Raw genomic sequence first — 19306 nt, forward strand, 5'->3', positions numbered from 1 at the left:
GATGCCCACCTACAACCCAATTTAAATATTTACTTACCTAAACTGGCACCCAGTGAAGCAATTAATGCCTTTTCATAAATAAGTACTATATTTAGTGAAATGAAAAGACAACAACTTGCAAATACAATTATAATTGAATTTAACTAAATTTAAGTAACATAAATGCAGCCATTTTAGCAATCTTAGCAAATAAAAAATATTTTCAAGTATTTAAAAAAAATAAAAAGTATTTTTCATACAAGGAATTAAAAACATTTGTCAATATCAGTTCAAACCTTTTGAAGTTAATTATGCAATTCAGTAGCAACTAGACTAAAATCAGCCATGTTTTTTGGAGTTTATTATTACAGTATGAAGTATGTAAAAGCAGAAGAGACACTCACTATGTTCACTTGCTAATACAAAAGATTCAGGAGTTCTTTCAGGTAGGGGAGGAGGTGAATCTTCACTAACGTCAACATCTATATTAAATACATAAAATTCAGACAAATTATGAACTTGTTAAAGAATTAACTCATTAAAGAATGAATTTGTTATCTAAACAAGAAAACTTTGACATTCTAAAAATCAGTTCCACAAGTATATAAGAGAACCAGTTTTTAAAAATGCAAAAAACAAACAAGAAATCCTTACTGCTTGACTCGTTATCAAGAAAATTATGAAGCTTAATGAGCAAAGCGGAATGAACTCCATCACCACCACACAGAGAAAATGACTCTCTCCTGACTTTCTGACACCCTGCAGACAGTAATCACTCTGGCTTCTGAGTCTGAACGCAGACTTCAGTAGAAAGCAAGGGACCTCTCTGTTAGGCTTGCAGATGATGCTTTGAGTCCACGAGAAAGCTTGGGCCATCTGACTTAAGCCAGTGTTTCCCAAATTGGAATCAATTGTTTAACTCCTTTCATGAATTTTGCCATACTATATACCACCATCTGTCCTATTTGCTTTTTAAATCCCACTCATTTTTAACTATGTCCTTTGGTCACATTTTATTTACTTATTTTTTTGGGTCATATTTCAAACAGTAATGACAAATAACAAATTTGAAGTGTTATTTTTCTAATATATATTAATCTATTAATTTTTTTTTAATGTTCATTTATTTAATGCCTAAAATCTTCTGAACAGCGGCATATAACCTGCTCTGAGAATACTGACTGAAGCTATATTAAAGCTTTTCACCAGTAAAAACAAAATTCACTCCTGGAAAAGATAATTCATGATGTGAGCCTCATCAGTTAGCTTACAACATAGATTAAGATTTTATTTATCTGACAGAGCGAGAGAGAGAGCACGCACGCACACAAGCAGGGGGAGCGGCAGGCAGAGGGAGAGGGAGAAGCAGGCTTCTGGCTGAGCAGGGAGCCCGACGTGGGGCTTGATTCCAGAGTCCTCGGATTATGACCTGAGCTGAAGGCAGCCACTTAACCAACTGAGCCATCCAGGCACCCCTGTATTAGATCTTTGAGGTTTCACTGGTGGTAGAGAAAGCAAATATGAGGATATAATTCCGTGTATGGACTCTCAGCTTAGGAAGGATGGGGTGAAGAAAGGGAAATGTAAGAATCCTATATTATTTTGTCTGGGCCTGACAACTGTTCTCTTTAAAAAATGAACAATCTTGCCATAATACTTTGCTATTTAACCATATCTGACAGGCTATGTATTAAAGAGACTGAAAAATCAGCAAAGCCTTTTTAATTTTCAACTAGCATGAGCCAGGTATGATTGCTCGTGTTCTTCCTATATTTATTTAACTAAAGACCCAAGAAAATACAGCCTCTGGGTCCTGCTGAGAAAAGAATTCCAGTCCATTACTTTATATGTCTATCACTGGTACTGGAACTCTCTCTTGCATGTAAAGTTAAGCCACTAAAGAAAATCTACTTTATCTACTGGTAATAACTAGAGCCATCACCATTCTTCCCCTTGCCCTCATATTACTAACAGCTCACAAGTGAAGAGACGGCTGTTGGAAGGAAGGGATGCATAATCTCACATTGTGGTGCCATTTCATAATTGAACAAATCAGGAAAGGCAGTCTTGCTTAGTTTACATTAAATATCAGGTTACCTTCCCAGAAACTCTATACCTCTTTTTCTCATGACAGTCTTTATTCTTAAAGACTTTTATTTTCTAACTGCAGCTCGTGCTTCTCAGCCCCATGTTATTCTTGGATTTCTGGATCGCCTTTCCTATGTTATAAACTGCTGTTTTAAAGGTTATCCAACCAGAGACTGCACATTTTACACAGGCTTTTTTGCAAATCATACGCTGAATGGGGACTTAGTGTAGCCAAGTTTGAGAAATCTTTCAGGAGGCCGGAGTCAATATTAAAATCAGAATTCATAGCCAGGAATTTTTGTCAGGTAGTAACTTATGCAAAAGGTTGTTTTAGGTATCAAAACACAATTATTCTGTGTAATTACTTAACAAGTTCTAAAACAAGCAAACAAAAACTAATTCCTATGCCAATGGTTCATCTATAAAGTAAATAACTAAACATTAAAAATAGGATTGCTTGTAGTCAAGTTAACAGCACAGAATACTTACACAGGACAGTTTTCAGTTAATACCAAACTCATTTAGCGTTGTTAGAATAGGGCAAAAAGAAACACAAATCACATTTATAGCTATCTTTGCCTTGACATACAAATAAAATGGAGAGAATACAAGTGAGCTGGTGTACCGCAGGAGGACTTTAAAATACACAATGCTGTGGAAGGGTAGTTAAGAACTCCTTCTGTTACCATCGACTGGTCAGGTAGCAATAACTTTTAATGAGCATATCATATCCCTGCCCTCACACCAAATTCTATTTCTACTAATGGTTTAAAGAAATATATTTCCTAGGTATAAGATGCATGCCTGCTATGCTACAAAAGCCTAAAATGAAAATTTCTTTTCAACTCATTTTCTTGCGTAGTTACAACTTGGCAGTTATTTTTCAAACTCTGAAGTGGAGAAAGAAAAAGATATTAACAATTTTAAATTATGGCAAACTAGTAAAGTAATATTTATGGTGGTAACCATTATCTTCTGAAGATCCAGAAGAGGGGCACCTGGGTGGCTCAGTTGGTTAAGTGTCCAACTCTTGGCTTCAGCTCGGGTCATGATCTCGGGGTCCTGAAATCAAGCCCCACATGGGCTCTGTGCTCAGCATGGAGTCTGCCTGTCCCTCTCCCACTGCTTCTCCCTCACCCCGCTCTCTTTCTTTGGAATAAACAAATAAAATCTTAAACACACACACACACAGAAGAATACAGAGAATCCTGTAAATTTAAGAAACTACCTTAGATTCTCACCTACTCTACCAGATACATTCTTTGGATTAAAAAACACAGTATGTGTGAGTTGGGGAAAATAAAGGCACCATAGTATGGGTGGTACTTATTAGGTCAGAAATAGAAAAAGAAAGTTATCTTTCAAGTTCACAGTACTTATTTTGCCTGTACTTTGTAAATACCAGCCTATATAAGTCATGATCAAAGTTCACTGACAAGTAAATGACCACTGATAATTAATCTACCCGTAATAGCTTTTGTGTTTATTACATTTGCTCTCAACTTTATGGCCTGTTTAAGAAGGCAGCCAGGATTATTTTAGTAGATCAAAGATGAGTTTCAACAACCAATAATACATCTTGGGAACCAAGTGCACATATTACCTTGAAAACCTAAGACAGTTTTAAAAAGAGAGTCATTAATTAAATAATAGTATCAATGACTTAGATAAGGAGGATATATCACATTCACTACTGACTGAATTAAATTTCCTGTATTCTGCTGAGTAGTTGCAATTTTGCTTCTTGGTTAATCTCAGAGTTGAAAGTAGCTTCATTTGCAAGTATTTTGTGAAGAGAATTTTTTTTTAAAGTATTTTGTAGTTAAACAAGCATAAAAAGAAGATGAACTAGTATATGTGATAAACATGGATGAAATTTTAAATGGCCAATCAAGCCGCTCCACATTATTTATGTCACTGTTACTTTAAGCAATTCTATCTTCCCTAAATTATTTCTAATTATTCAGTCAGCTAAATCTTTGACCCACATAAAATACTAAAAACTATAACACAGGAGAAAAAAAAAGCACAAAAATTTTCAGTTACAACAACTGAAATACTTGGGAAACACAAAACCTAGTAATGCAATTAACCAAATTAAGGTAACAATAAATAAAAGCTTACTTTAAAAAAAAGTATGTAAAATAATGAAATTTTGCTGTAGGCGCTAGAGCGAAATGTGGAATAAAACATAATGAATTAATACAGAGAAGTTGCTTAGAACAGTGACTGGCACACAGTAAAAATATTTAAGTGTTAGATACTGTTGTTATTACCTTTTTCAGCACCTGAATGTACTGTTCCTGCTGTATCGTGTCTAGCAATGGACATTGGCAATACTTTCCTTGTAGAAATGCTTTCAGTACTAGTGGCAGCAGAAACGGTGGCACTTGCTGTTGAAATACTAGTTTTATTCGTGGTCACAGCACCATCAGAGTTTCTTTCATCTGAGTCCGAGTCATCAGAGTGAAGAGGATTAGTGAAACTGAGGGGTGCTCTGAATAGAGGGGAACTGTTATGCTGATTTGCAGTATCATGGGTTTCAATTGGTGTTGTGGGGCTTGGTGTTAGACTCACAGTTTTCATTGCTCGACAGTGGATATCTGAGGGTTTGCCTTCAGATGAATCAGGCCTGGGTAGGGTATTTTCAGGTCCATGAAAAGACCACGTTACATGTCCTTTCTCATCAAGAGGCAAGCGGTCTGGCCTTGGAGGTGTGCCTGAATTCTTCTGTGACTCTTCTGGTGGAATAAGTGGAACCTTATTTGACTGTGTTGCACTGCAGTCCACACAAGAATTCTGAGAAACATCATCAACTTTTAGATCCCCTGAACTCAATTCCTGTGACTTAGAGACTTTATCACTTATACAAGGTGGAGTCGATTTAATTTTAATGGCATGTCCCCTATTCAAAAGTGTGTTCCCATCAAAACTTTTTGGTCCCTCTTGGAGGGGGACCTTCTTAATCTCAAAACTTAAATTTCGCTCCAATTTTTTATCCACCTGTTCACCAGTTGATTCATTTTTCCCTGGAAGTTCTGCTGATTTGTTATAGTTCCTGTTGAGGTCTGTTGAATGTTGTTCTGATGAAACCATGTGCAACACTGGCTTTGGATGGTATCTGTCGTTGTCCTGCCACACAGTAGTGACTGTTGGAAAAGCTGAAGGGGGAGAGGGTGTCAAGATGGGTGGCACTGGATGAGGTTCTGGTGGCTGAAGTATTTCTTCCTTGGCATCCCCTTCTACAAGGCAACTGAAAAACATTTAAGAAAAGGGCATCATAAGAATGTTCATCCTTTTATGAATAAAAAATTATACACTGTCAAACAAAATTTAATGTTTAATAAGGTAATACATGTACACTGTTTACAAATACAAGAATTTTAGGGGCGCCTGCGTGGCTCAGTTGTTAAGCATCTGCCTTCGGCTCAGGTCATGATCCCAGGGTCCTGGGATCGAGCCCCGCATTGGGCTCTCTGCTCAGCGGGAAGCCTGCTTCTCCCTCTCCCACTCCCCCTGCTTGTGTTCCCTCTCTCGCTGTCTCTCTCTCTCTGTCATAAATAAATCTTAAAAAATTAAAAAAAAATACAAGAATTTTAATGAAAAACAGCAGTCCCCTTCCACAGCCCTTCAGCTATCCACACATGACCTTTCAACTTTCTTAAATAGCTGCTTCTAAGATTCATCTCCATTATTTCAAAATATTTCAAAATGCATAAACTGCTATTTCTTGATCTACTTCACACATTCTCCATTGTCTTCCTATGTATCTTTTCTATCTTCTCAATAATGTTCTGTTGTAACTTTTAGCTAGCTCAATCTTATGACTATAGATATTATTCTTACAGATGACACCATGATTTCCTGTATTTTCTGATACAACTTCTTGTTTTTCTCTAAAATTGTCTTGGGTTTCAGATGGCTTAGTTCTCTATGTATCATCAGTAATTCAGCCCTTCTTCGAACTTTCTTGCAGATTTGTACACCTCCTCTCAATTGACCAATCAGGCACATTCGGTAATTACCAATACCACAGATGTTCCTCTCAGATCCTTGGGCCTCGTGCTCCAGTGTATACCACTGACTACCTAGGCCACCACAGAGCTGACGACGTTCTCTCCTCTGTCACTCTCCTGTTTTCCAGGTCCCATCTTACTTTTTCTAGTTACACTTCCTTGTTTTGGTGGCCATATCCTCAGCTGCTTCTTAAGAACTATATATAGGAGGCAGGGGTGCCTGGGTGGCTCAGGTCATGATCTCACGGTCCTGGGAGCAAGCCCCACATCGGGCTCCCCTCTCAACAGGGAGTCTGTTTCTCCCTTTCTCTCTGCCCCACTCCATCCCCACTCACTCACTCTCTCGCTCTCTCTCTCTCAAATAAATAAAATCTTTGGGTAAAAAAAAAGAATGGAGTACTAAAAATGACTGGAAGATGTCTACATATATGTAAAGAGGAGGGCTTGAGACTTGTGGCTTAGTTGTCATCTAACTGCATGGTGACTGAGTACAGCCCTTGCAAATCACTGGTAGGCCACAACCATGAATAAGTATACATTTCATCTCTTGGACTGGTTAGTTTTTCAAGAGGGAGATTCTGTCTCCCACCAGCAATCTGGGAACAAGGGAGCTGGAGGATCTTACCATTTAGCATACAAATTCCTATTTTCAGTAAGGCACTTGTCCTTGAATCCAGAGACTCCCTGGTTCAACTACTCCAGAGTAAATCCTTCCTGTATGCCCAAATGTGGGAGAAGCAGTCATTTGCTCAATTTAATGTAAGGAATCTGGTGTCATGAACTCATTAATACTCTAAGTACTCTATATAAAGAGTACTTAGGTACTCTCCTTGTTTTTAGTCCCATCCTACACACCAGCCTTAAGGAGGACTTCCAATTTCTGAGCTTTTCTGGGGGTTCTCTGGAAAATCATGTTGCTTCTTACTGGCTTCCCCCACCTACAGGAAAGCAAATTTTAGCTTTCTCTGTTAAGTCCCTTTTCACTGGTCGATGTGCTTTCCACTTTCCACAATTTTGTTGACATCTGATACTATCCCCTCTCCAATTTTGTTTTTTTAATCTTTATACATTTTTATATCCCTTCACTATAATTTTAGGAAGTTTAGGGAGGGACCAGAGTTAAATGTGTTCAAGTAGCCTTATTTAACCAGTAATCTTTTTTTTTAAGATTTATTTATTAGAGAGAGCACGTGCGCATGTGTATGTGTGTGAGGAGGGCCAGAGGGAGGGAGAGCATCTCAAGCTGACCCCCTGCTGAGTTTGCAGCCTGACACAGGACTTGATCCCACAACCTGTGAGATCCTGACCAGAGCTGAAATCAAAAGTCAGATGCTCAACTGACTGAGCCACCCAGGTGCCCCTTAACCTGTAATCTTCTAAGTGCTTCTGGAAGCCGTCTGTGCAGGATGTTGATATGTACACAATAAATATATTTTTAGTACTCACACTTAAAATAGCTTTACTGAGGTATAGTTGATATACAAAACCAATATATTTAATGTATAAATTTGATGAGTTTGGACATGTGCATATACCCATGATACTATCACCACAATCAAGGTAATAAACATACATCCATCACCCCAAAAGTTCCCTTGTGTCCCTTTGTGGGTTCTTGTGGCTACTCAAATGTGATTGGTAATTACACTAACAGATTTTTTTTTTTCCTTATCCTTTCTTGATTTAAGGTTGGAACAAGGCTTAAAACACTTAAATAGCACTTATTATAAGCCCAGCCACAAAAAAATATATACAACATATGGATTTTCCACTATAGTATCCAACACTCACATTTTTTACTAGATATTCTGATGTAAAAAAATTCCACTGAATAGATATGATCTAACTTGCATAATTCTTACTGTAAATATTGGTTTTAATCTAATCTATTTGAGGAAGGCATATTTTTCCCTTAAACAAAGCAAATTATTCAAGACCTACCACATAGTAGGCATTGTACCAATGCCAGAAGAGGACAGAACAATGAACACAACAGTTTGGAGAAATAGTGAAAAATAAGGCTAAAAAGATAAGACTGAAGCTATACTCTGAGGCCCAGAATTTCACACAAAGATATTTGGACTTTATAATAAAAAAATTTTACATTTATTTGACCAAGTCTTAAGATGAGTGACTCTATAATTTTTTTTTCCAAATTGATGTTTTATTTAAAATCAGAAAATTACTTTTCTTACAATAATTTAGGCTAGATTCCATATGGGGTGAAAAGAGTATGGGAGTAAAGGAAATGACAACCAAAAAATTAGAACATAACACTTTAAAAACAAAAACCTTCACTACTCTGCTTTTTTCTAGGAAGGTAATACCTTCAAATAAGTGACTTATTCACAACCTCAAAGGTAGTAAATGGGTGAAAAGGACTTGAAACTAAAGCTTTCTGATTCTATCTAAATTCTTTCTATACTACCATGTAACTGACCTAGCAGCTGCCCTAAAAGAAAAAAGAAATACAGGGCGCCTGGGTGGCTCAGTTGGTTAAGCGACTGCCTTCGGCTCAGGTCATGATCCTGGAGTCCTTGGATCGAGTCCCACATCGGGCTCCCTGCTCGGCAGGGAATCTGCTTCTCCCTCTGACCCTCCCCCGTTTAGTGTGCTCTCTCTTTCTCTCTCTCTCAAATAAATAAATAAAATCTTTAAAAAAAAGAAAAAAAAGAAAAAAGAAATACAAAGGGGTACAAGAATATATCTTGACTTCATTATAAATGAGATTGGTATGAAAGTAATAAAATGCTGAGAGAAATAAACTCATCTTTGCTAGTAATGTTATTAAATAATTTCTTCAATGTGCATACAGTTTTTGACAATATTACTTTTTTAGTCATTATGCAAAAATTGAAATCTTTAGAATATTTAAAAATTTAATTGTACTACATACCAAAATATGAGCTATTGTCAATTCACGGTTATGTTCACTGCTCTGGTACAGTGTACTACTGAGATTTTACCCAAAGTGAAACAAAATTTTTAGTGTACCAATAACAAATCAGTTGCCATACACATGCTATACCCGAGACAAAAGAGTGATAAAAGTTATAAAAATAACTTGGAAATATTCAGAATTTGTTTTAATTAACAGTGAGTAAAATAAAAATATCCTTTCAAAGAAAATGTGACGTACAATACCTGCGGGTCCTTGGTGGTTTTGGAGGAGGAGAATCTTGTTTGTCAGCATCTATGGAGCTGACCATATTTTCAGTGTTAATTTCATTCTGCTGAGGAAAAAAAAAAAGCTTCATTAAAGTTAGAAGAAAAATAATTTTCCTTTCACATGTTTCACATAAACTGTTTCTAGGCTTTTCAATTTTTAAAATAATGCCACTTTTCCCAAATAACAAAATGGGTTCTCTGTATTTTAGCTGAAAGGGCCAAAGAGATTAATATCAAAAAACAGTCTGGGGCGGCTGGCTGGCTCAGTCAAAAGAGCATGTGACTCTTGATATCGGGGTCATGAGTTTGAGCCCCACATTGAATGAAGAGATTACTAAAAAAATAAATAAACTTAAAACAAAAACAAACCCAGCCTATCTCCACAGTTACTGAAAACTCGATTGTGTACCATGGCATTTCGACACATTTCAAATGCTACTGTAAAGGAACAGATTTCCAAGAAAATAAAGATCAAAGAAGATACAGCTTTTTTCAGGCATCACTACCAGTAGAATCTTAACATGTACAGAGAAGGGGAAAAAAGCCAAAATAAGGGTTAGATCTTTTATTTTTCCCAATTTTTTGGGATTCCTATTGCTATCTAGTACTTTTAAGCAGGTCCCAGATCTTATTTTAATCATTCTTTGCCCTACCCTTTATCACCACGGAGTGCCCTGCTCCATAAGCATATATGGCCCTTATATCACTCCCTAACCAAATAAACCCCAAAAAGCCAGATAGCGCGCATTCAGGGATATCCTTGTTCTTGCTGGTCTCAAGGACCAGTAATATTCATTAATCTGGATGTTCCAGAGTCAATACAGTTTTAAGAATCTTAGGTTGTGTTTAGGATTGTGAATAGAAGAGTTGTGAGATTATTATATAAAACATTGCCTTGAATTAGTTTCACCCTCAAGGAAGTACCTCATTTTTATCCAGCTAGGATACTACATCTCAGATTAATTTGAGGAAAAAAGCTATCTTTACATACACTATGATTAAAGAACTCTGAAACTGTAGTTGCCTTTTTTTTACATCAAGACACTTCTACCGTGTCCATCATAGCACCTTCTTTGCCTTTCTTGCCAGTGACTTTTTTTTTTTTTTTTTTTACCAAGTATGCTCAACTAAGGAAAAGAGAGATCTCTAACTTTTCCACAATTTTTAGTGCACCCTGTCTCCTGACACATAATCAGATGTATTAGAAGAGTTTTATGCATCTTAACTATGTATCTTACTCTGACCAGAACAACAATAACATCATGAGAATGGATGCTTTCATTCTCAATTAAAGCCACCTACCATAACAAAGGCATCTGTTGCAGGGGTATCTGCTGAGGTAGGGTAGCCATGTAATTTATTGTCCAAATCAGGGCTCTTTGAGAATGAAAGTGGGAGCACTAATTATTATTACACCTAGACAAATATAAATTGGTATTGCCTCAGGTAAATCAAGTCTTTTGGATGCCACACTTTTAGATCCTCAGACATCACCAGAATTTAGACACTCTGCATCATAAAGATACCTCTGACATATTAATAATTCATTTGCTTACAAACACACTCCCATAACACCCGTTAATATTTTTGTATCAAAATCTGTACACATTCACATTAAGTAGGTTAAATAAAGGTTAAGGGTGAACCATATGAAACTGCTTCTAACCTGTAAAACACAGCAATTTTTTTATAGTACAATATGAATAGCCTCAAGTCATGTCAAGTCAGGTTTTGCTGCCAAATGAGTATAATACCAAACCAACACTTTCACTCTCTATTTCCCCATCTTCTCTTCTCTCTCCCCTCCCCCCCCACTTTAGGTTTTCAGAGCATTTTGGATTTTGGAATAGCAGGTAAGGCAATGTGGATAAGTATGTGACATGCACTAAACAGTAAGCACTGGAGAGGATACAAAAATGTAAAGTACATAGTACTTAACTCCAAGAAGTATAGTCTAGTAATATTATCAAACTAAAAAGTAAAGGGGTAATCATAAAATCATAAAGTAGTGAAACCAGAGATGTTATTTAAAGGTGAGAATATTAAGAATATAGCTGAAAAATATTACGAAGTTGAGAATATTAAGGCAGCATTTAGAATGACATTAAGAGACAGGTAAGAGGGGCGCCGGGGTGACTCAGTGGGTTGGCTGTCTGCCTTTGGCTCAGGTCACGATCCCAGAGTGCTGGGATGGAGCCCGACGTTGGGCTTCCTGCTCAGTGGGGAGTCTGCTTCTCCCTCTGACCCTCCCCGCTGCTCACGCTCGCTCTCTCTCTCAAATAACTAACTAAATAAAATCTTTTTTTTTTTTTTTTTTAAAGATTTTATTTGTCAGAGAGAGAGAGAGCATAAGCAGGGAGAGCAACAGGCAGAGGGAGAAGCAAGCTCTCGGATGAGCAAGGAGCCTGATGCAGGACTCGATCCCAGGACCCTGAGATCATGACCTCAGCTGAAGGCAGGCGCTTGACCGACTGAGCCACTCAGGCGTCCCTAAATAAAATCTTAAAAATAAAAAGAGAGAGATAGGTAAGATACTGAGAAAAAGAAAAGAGTATGGAAGGGAACAGGTGGGAAGGGAATAAGAAGGGAAATTAAGGGCATTTTCAAACAAATATGACAAAGGAAAGGTGTCATGAAGGATTCCTCATTTTGGGTAATGACAGAATGGTGGAACCATTAATAGAAAGGGCCAAAAGAGGAAAAAGAACTTTGGGGGTAGGTAAGAGACTTTTGAACATGCTGAATTTCATCTGATGAAAGAAATCAATGTGGCAGTATAGAAATGCAACTCAGAGAACCATTGCCTACACAGCATGAACAAAACCTCCTGGCTACTAGACTTCAGAATAGGACAGTTCTTAGATTCCTTATTTTTGCCTACAATAATGTTTGCTCTACTCATATCTTTTGACACTATTAACTACAGCTTTTGTCCCCACATTTGTCCTAATGTATATAGCTCTATTAAGGGGCTTTTACTACCAATTGAAACAATCACCAACTTTTGAAGGTGAATCAAGGTCTTTTAGAAATTAAATAATCCACTGAAATTAGGTTTTAGTATATTCTTTTGTTTCAAGAAAAGCTTGCTAAAATTATTTTTTTACCTTATGACCACCTTCACCCATTTCACTAATTTTGTTTCTTAATATTTACCACATAACAGCCATATCAGAGGCCACAAAAAAAGATCAGAACCTAATTATCAAATACTTAAGGATATATTATCAACTGCAGAACAATATAAATATTAAAACAAAGTGCTTTAAAAATAAAGGACATTACATTTGAGGAAAAAATACTCAGAATTCAGTATCACATCTAAAATGTACAATAACAACAGAAGGACCATATTGTTGCTATTACGCCATCATCCTAGAATTGAAAATCCTGGTACTGATAACTGGTAGTGGTCTTTTATATAGAAGATAAAAAGGCATGCATGTACATCTTATAGATGTTTGCTTACTGAAGTGTTTCTAAATCCCAAATCAATAGGCTACTCAATTCCAGAATAGACTTTCTCTTTAGATCTCCTACTCTGGAAAGTCTTCTTGGTTGTACATACCGCTGACAAATATCATTTATTATAGAGTCTTATATTGTTGATCAGCATTCCAACCAAAATTTCTAAGAAAATAATTCTGGAACATACAGTTTAAGAGTTTTTTGTTTGTCTGGTTTTTTTTTTTTTTTTTTTTTTGTAACTTTACCTTTAAATTGTCAGAGAAATAATAAATAGATTTATAAATGTTTCTCACAGCATAGGTTCAGAAAGGCAAGTAATATATTTCAAATCATTTTATTCAACCATACAGTTCTAAGATGATCTTCCCCAACTTTTTAGATTCCACATTTTTTCTGACTGGGATTTATAGTCTCCAACTACATATAAACCTGCTATAAAAACAGTCACTTAGATTCAGAAATACCTAGAAAACAAGATTTCTTAAGAGGACACTATCAGGGGCGCCTGGGTGGCTCACTCAGTTCAGCGTCTGCCTTCAGCTCAGGTCATGATCTCGGTTGGGGTCCTGGGATCGAGCCCCACATTGGGCTCTCTGCTCAGAGAGGAGCCTGCTTCCCCCCTCTCTCTACCTGCCTCTCTGCCTACTTGTGATCTCTCTGTCAAATAAATAAATAAAATCTTAAAAAAAAAAAGAGGACACTATTAAAAAATTACCTAGAATAAGCTATCTTTTTCTTCTACCCAGATGTCCTTCCACTTTTTAAATCCATTCATCCATTGAGTTATACAGTTATATAGTGTCAGACACTACAGTATACCACCTGTGGCAAAATATTTACTCTTACCAAATACAGTTTTCTCAGAATGGATTCCTTGGGCAACTGTTTTTCCTTTTTACAAAATAGAAATATCCATCTTGCCCAAAAGGTAACCCAGCAGTCACCATGTCAGCTTTGAAATGCAAGGATATAATCTAACGTCTTAAGTTCAGTTAGCAAACATTTAGTGGGTGTCTCCTATGTACCAGGCAAGGAGATACGAAAGTAGGTTTGAAATAACCACTAATCTGCCATCAGGTGATATTTCATCTCATCCCATAACATGCATATGATCTTTCTTGTATTCCTTAGCTATTTGTAAACCTCTGACCCATTAGACAGAAACAATCTATAACAAAATTATAATCCTAGTGTGAAGTTCCGACTAATAAAATGGAAGTTTAATTTATGGAATAAAACCTAAAAGAAATCAGGTAATGAGAAAACAGAGATGAAAGAGCAATGCAGTATTTATCACATATCATTTCCTGGAGATCACTTAAATATACTCAAAAGCTTTAAAGGTACAGCACTGAATATTGCATTAAAATTATTTTCAAGCAAAGGCAACAAAAGCAAAAATAAACAAGTGGGACTACATCAAACTAAAAAGCTTCCACACAGCAAAGGAAACTTATCAACAAAATGAAAAGGCAATCTATGAAATAAGAGAACTGAATAGCAAAAAAACCAACAACCTGATTAAAAATGGGCAGAGGACCTGAATAGACATTTCTTCAAAGAAGACATATAGATAGATGGTCAACAGGAATATATGAAAATATGTTCAACATCACTAATCATTAGGGAAATGCAAATCAGAACCACAATGAGACCTGGTATCTGTCAGAATGGCTAGCATTAAAAAGATAAGAAATAACAAGTGTTAGAGAGGATGTGGAGATAAGGAAACCCTCATGCACTGTTTGTGGGAATGTAAATTGGTGCAGTCATATAGAAACAATGTGGGGGTTCCTCAAAAAAAAAAAAAAAAAAGAACTACCATATGATCCAGTAATACCATTTCTGGGTATTTATCCAAAAGAAGTGAAAACACAAACTCAAAAAGATATATGTACCACCATGTTCCCTGCAGCCTTATTTACAAGAGCCAAGGGCGCCTGGGTGGCTCAGTCGTTAAGCATCTGCCTTCAGCTCAGGTCATGATCCCGGGATCCTGGGATCGAGCCCTGCATCGGGCTCCCTGCTCCACGGGAGGCCTGCTTCTCCCTCTCCCACTTCCCCTGCTTGTGTTCCCTCTCTCGCTATGTCTCTCTCTGTCAAATAAATAAATAAAATATTTAAAATAAATAAATAAATAAATAAATAAATACAAGAGCCAAGACATGAAAGCAACCCAAAGGTCCATTTGTCGAAGAATGGATAAAGAAAACGGGACATATACACACAATGGAGTATCATTCAGCCATAAAAAAGAAGGAATTCTTGGCATTTGCAACACCATGGATGGACCTTGAGGGCACTATCCTAAGTGAAAGAAGTCAAAGAGAGAAAGACAAATACCGTATGATATCACTTATATGTGGATTCTAAGAACAAACAAACAAAAAACTGAACTCATAGATACAAAGAACAGACTGGTGCTTGCGAGAAGTGGGGGGTAGGAGATGGGTGAAATGGGTAAAGGGGGTCAAAGGATGCAAGCTTCCAGGTATAAAATTTAAAAATTATGGGATATAATGTGCAGCATGGTGACTATACTTAATACTGTATTGCATATTTCAAAGTTCATTAGAGTAAATCTTAAAAGTTCTCATCACAAGAAAAGAAAATTTGTACTATGTGTGGTAATGGATGTTAACTAGACTTACTGTGATGATCATTTCACAATATATACAAATATCAAATAACTATGCTGTATACCCAAAACCAATGTTATATGTCAATTATATCCCAATAAAAAATGAAATAAGAATTTCCTATACATTTGAAAAATGTAATGGTTAGAATATTTTTCACTTGTATATACTAAGGAAATGGTAGTCTAAAATATCTACATTTCTGAAGTATAGAAACTTTAACTTTGAAATTAATCTTGCATTTATATAAACAACAAATGTTCTTCCACTAAAATTTAAAGAAAAAAAGCACAGCCTATTTAGCTTTCTGAAGCATTAACTGATTCTCAATTTAAATAACATTATACACAATAATATATAAAGCATTCTATTCTATGTTATACAATATCTGGCTACATTCAGCACAGATTGTAACAGGTTTTAATTAAACTAAAGGGAAAAAGAGGGGCGCCTGGGTGGCTCAGTTGGTTGAGCAACTGCCTTCGGCTCAGGTCATGATCCTGGAGTCCCGGAATCGAGTCCTGCATTGGGCTCCCTGCTCAGCGGGGAGTCTGCTTCTCCCTCTGATCCTCCCCCCTCTCATGTTCTCTCTCTCGTTTTCTCTCAAATAAATAAATAAAATCTTTTTTAAAAATAAAGGGAAAAAGAGATGGCAACATGTAAGGCCTAGTTGCACAACGATTCCTATGTTAATACAAGAAATAAAAATGAGGTCACATATATTGATCTTAAAAACCTACAATTATCACTTGGCTAATAAAGGAAATACATAGCTCCTAAAACTCATGGATCAATATTAGATTATTTTAAGACACTGTGATCAGCATTTGGTAACAAGTCTCTCATTTATAAAACCAAGAAATTTCAAACAAATAGTCTAGGAAAATGCCAAACACAATGTGAAGAAGAAAACGAAAACAAAGGTTATAAATTGCAACTCATTTCCTCATTTTACTTCAGTTATTGAGGCTAAGTTGATTTATCATGTGATGGCTATCTTAGGTTCAGGGATAAAAACGTAAAGAAATTTTATCAAAAAAACAGCGCAATACCTTCAAGGACAAGATGATTACAGAAAGACAGCAAATAAAAGAACTAGTGAGAAAACAGAGGCAGACATGAGAACACTATGAGAATAAAGTATTTCTGTCAGGTCAAAAGTTTGAACATCCAGTAAGATCTGTTAAGGCTAAAATGACATTGAACGAAACACATGCCAAAAAGGGACTTCATTGTAGCACTATAATTCTACTTAATTAAAAAGCCTATACAAAATTAATTATAAAACTTTATATCATCATGACCAAGAACACAATTTAATTCATGTAGAATCAACTTAAAATTACTTAGGTGGGGGGTAGAAGAAAAGAGAGAACAATGCAGTTAATTTTTTTAAAAGTAATTTATATTTGAAACAGTAAAGATTTTTGACATAAGACCTATTTTCCTAACTATATTCTATTTTGAGTATTATTTAACTTGTACTGGAGTCATTAAATGTCCATGATAATAGAAAGATTCAAACAGGAAGAAGGAAAGGAGTTAACAAAATCAAAGTTAAATAAAAATAACAACTGTCATGGATATTCTCACGTTAGGTAAAACACAGATAACCATTAAAAAGCTAAATATTACATCTTGGTAAAAAAAAAAGTTTTTGGGGCACCCAGCTGGCTCAGTCAGTAGAGCATGGGACTCTTGATCTTGGGGTTAAGTTTGAGCCCCACGTTGGGTGTAGAGATTACTTAAAAAAAAAAAAATCTAAAAAGAAAAAAAAGAAAGGAAAGGAAAGGAACTTTTTCTAAAATTAATAGGCCAAGAACACCTACCACTCCATCAGCAAGTTTCTGGGCTCCATGAATTTCATATAGCTGTAGCTGTTTTTCAAACAGTTGGGCGATAGCTCTATGAACAAGCTCATACTGCTCCTATTAGGGAGATGACATGATGAACAAGGGAAAATAAACAAGGGAAAAGACATTTGAAAAAAAAACAAACAAACCAACCAAGAAGATATTTAAAAAAATACAGTCTATATAAAGTGAAACAAAAAACTATACCTTAGTTTGCACTGCAGAATGCCTTTGTGTTCTCATTTCTTGTATTAAATTAAATACATTAAATTCCTCTGGTATTTTCTAAAACGAAGAATTTAACACATCAACTCTTTTTCATGTGGACCTGTAACTTCTCAAACAGACCTTATATACATGCTGGATGACTGAAAACATTTACTGAGCACTACCTACCATCCATCAGACATTGTTGTTGGCATTGAAGATACAAAGTTAATCTGGACCCTCAGCAGTCAAGCTAGTGAGATAAGTGAACAAATAAATATCCAGCCAAGGCAGTGGGAATAAAGACGCTGTGACTAACTCTGATTGGTGTGTGGAGTAAAAAGTGAAGGAAATATACATAAGCACGGCAGATTAAATGTATAATCTTTTTGGGGAATTCAGAAGCTTGATACAGCCTAAAACTGAAAGAAAGAGGTATTTAAGGAGGAAAGAAGGTAAGGCTACCTGGAATCAGACTGTAAACATAATAGAGTTTGAACTTATTCCACAGGCCACTGTTTCCTGGGCTCTCTACATAAGAACCAACTAAGAAAGCTGGTAAAAATACAGATCCCTCAGCCATGTCTCTGGAGACTGTGAAACATCCCTGACAATTCTTTGGTACATCTGGAATTAGAACTACTACAAGAGGTAACACTGACATGAGCAGATCTGATACTCAGTCTGCTTTGCAGCAGGGAAGATCAGAGTCTGAAAGGGAGAAACTGGTAGAAGTTTACTGAAGGAATCTAAAAAAAAGAAAGGTACAAACAGATTTGAGGCACAATTCTGAGGCAGAACTATTAGAACTTGGTGATCAACAAGAATATTTTGGAGTGATAAAGAAGAGTTAAACAGATTCCCAGGTCTACTGTTTGAGAGTCTTTATATACATCAAAAGATTTTCACAGGGCACCGGGGTGGCTCAGTTGGTTAAGCGTCTGCCTTTGGGTCAGGTCATGATCCCAGGGTCCTCGGATCGAGTCCCGTATCAGGCTACCTGCTCAGCAGAGTCTGCTTTTCCCTCTCCCTCTGCCCCTCCCCCCTGCTCGTGCTCTCTCTTTCATGAATAAATAAAATCTTAAAAAAAAAAAAAAAGATTTTTACATCAAGTCCTAAACTAAAACATAAGATTATATATATGTTAAGCCAAACACAATCAAATGAGGACTATGTTCAAAATACACAACTTGTGGAATGACCAGATGTTTTTTCTGCTTACTGGCATTTATTTAAATGCCTCTTTCCATCCCAGTTTTAATCTTTGACTTTTATGTTAAAATGGGTTAGAATCCTAGTTAATTTTGTTCACTTAAAAATTTTCATTTGAGTATCAGGAGATGATTACATTTTTGAGGAATACAAAAATAAAATTTAACCCCAAAGGGCTTTTGAAGAAAGTTTAAAATTTAAATATTCCCTAGCAAAATTGAAAAATGTTAAGGCAGGGGAAAAAAGAAAGAATAGAGGGAGGAAGGAAGAAAAAAAAAAGAAATTAAATATTTTATTAATCCTATTTGATACAAGATAAAGACACAGAAACACACCTTAAAGCTATAAAGGGGGCAACCCGGCTGGCTCAGTGAGTAGAGTTATGTGACTCTTGATCTCGGGGTTGTGAGTTCAAGCCCCATGCTGGGCATAGTGTTTAAAAAAATAATTTTTAAAAAAGCTATAAAGAATTAAAAACTTCTTCCTAATGCATAGAAAATGAATACTATAGAACCAGTAAGAGAAGCAAATCTACATACAATGAGACAACAACGTTTTTCAAATCTGTAACGAGGACTGTGTTTTATTTACTTCTATATCCTCCATAGTATTGAACACAACGTCTTTGAAATAGTAGTGGTAGTAACAACAGTAACACCGGTTTTAATGAAAACTA

The 19306-nt window shown here is 36.2% G+C and overlaps 1 protein-coding gene and 1 long non-coding RNA gene across 5 annotated transcripts in view; one reads left to right on the plus strand and one right to left on the minus strand.

Annotated features, from left to right (window-relative positions):
* Nucleotides 1–19306, plus strand: part of LOC116631106 — a 112036-nt gene that overhangs the window by 61333 nt on the left and 31397 nt on the right. The gene's annotated exons all lie outside the window — the stretch shown is intronic.
* Nucleotides 1–19306, minus strand: part of PTPN12 (protein tyrosine phosphatase non-receptor type 12) — an 87565-nt gene that overhangs the window by 6930 nt on the left and 61329 nt on the right. For 2 of the 4 annotated variants that reach the window (XM_032402296.1, XM_032402299.1), the window contains 5 exons: nucleotides 17419–17496; nucleotides 17188–17286; nucleotides 9228–9316; nucleotides 4344–5320; nucleotides 384–461 (listed from right to left, as the gene is read on the minus strand). In XM_032402296.1, coding sequence (XP_032258187.1) covers nucleotides 384–461; nucleotides 4344–5320; nucleotides 9228–9316; nucleotides 17188–17286; nucleotides 17419–17496 — 1321 coding nt within the window. The remainder of the gene's footprint in view (nucleotides 1–383; nucleotides 462–4343; nucleotides 5321–9227; nucleotides 9317–17187; nucleotides 17287–17418; nucleotides 17497–19306) is intronic. The other 2 variants (XM_032402297.1, XM_032402298.1) reach the window with 2 other exon arrangements.

Source organism: Phoca vitulina, unplaced genomic scaffold (assembly GCF_004348235.1).
Source record: "Phoca vitulina isolate PV1807 unplaced genomic scaffold, GSC_HSeal_1.0 scaffold4, whole genome shotgun sequence".
In the NCBI taxonomy this organism is placed as follows: domain Eukaryota; kingdom Metazoa; phylum Chordata; class Mammalia; order Carnivora; family Phocidae; genus Phoca; species Phoca vitulina.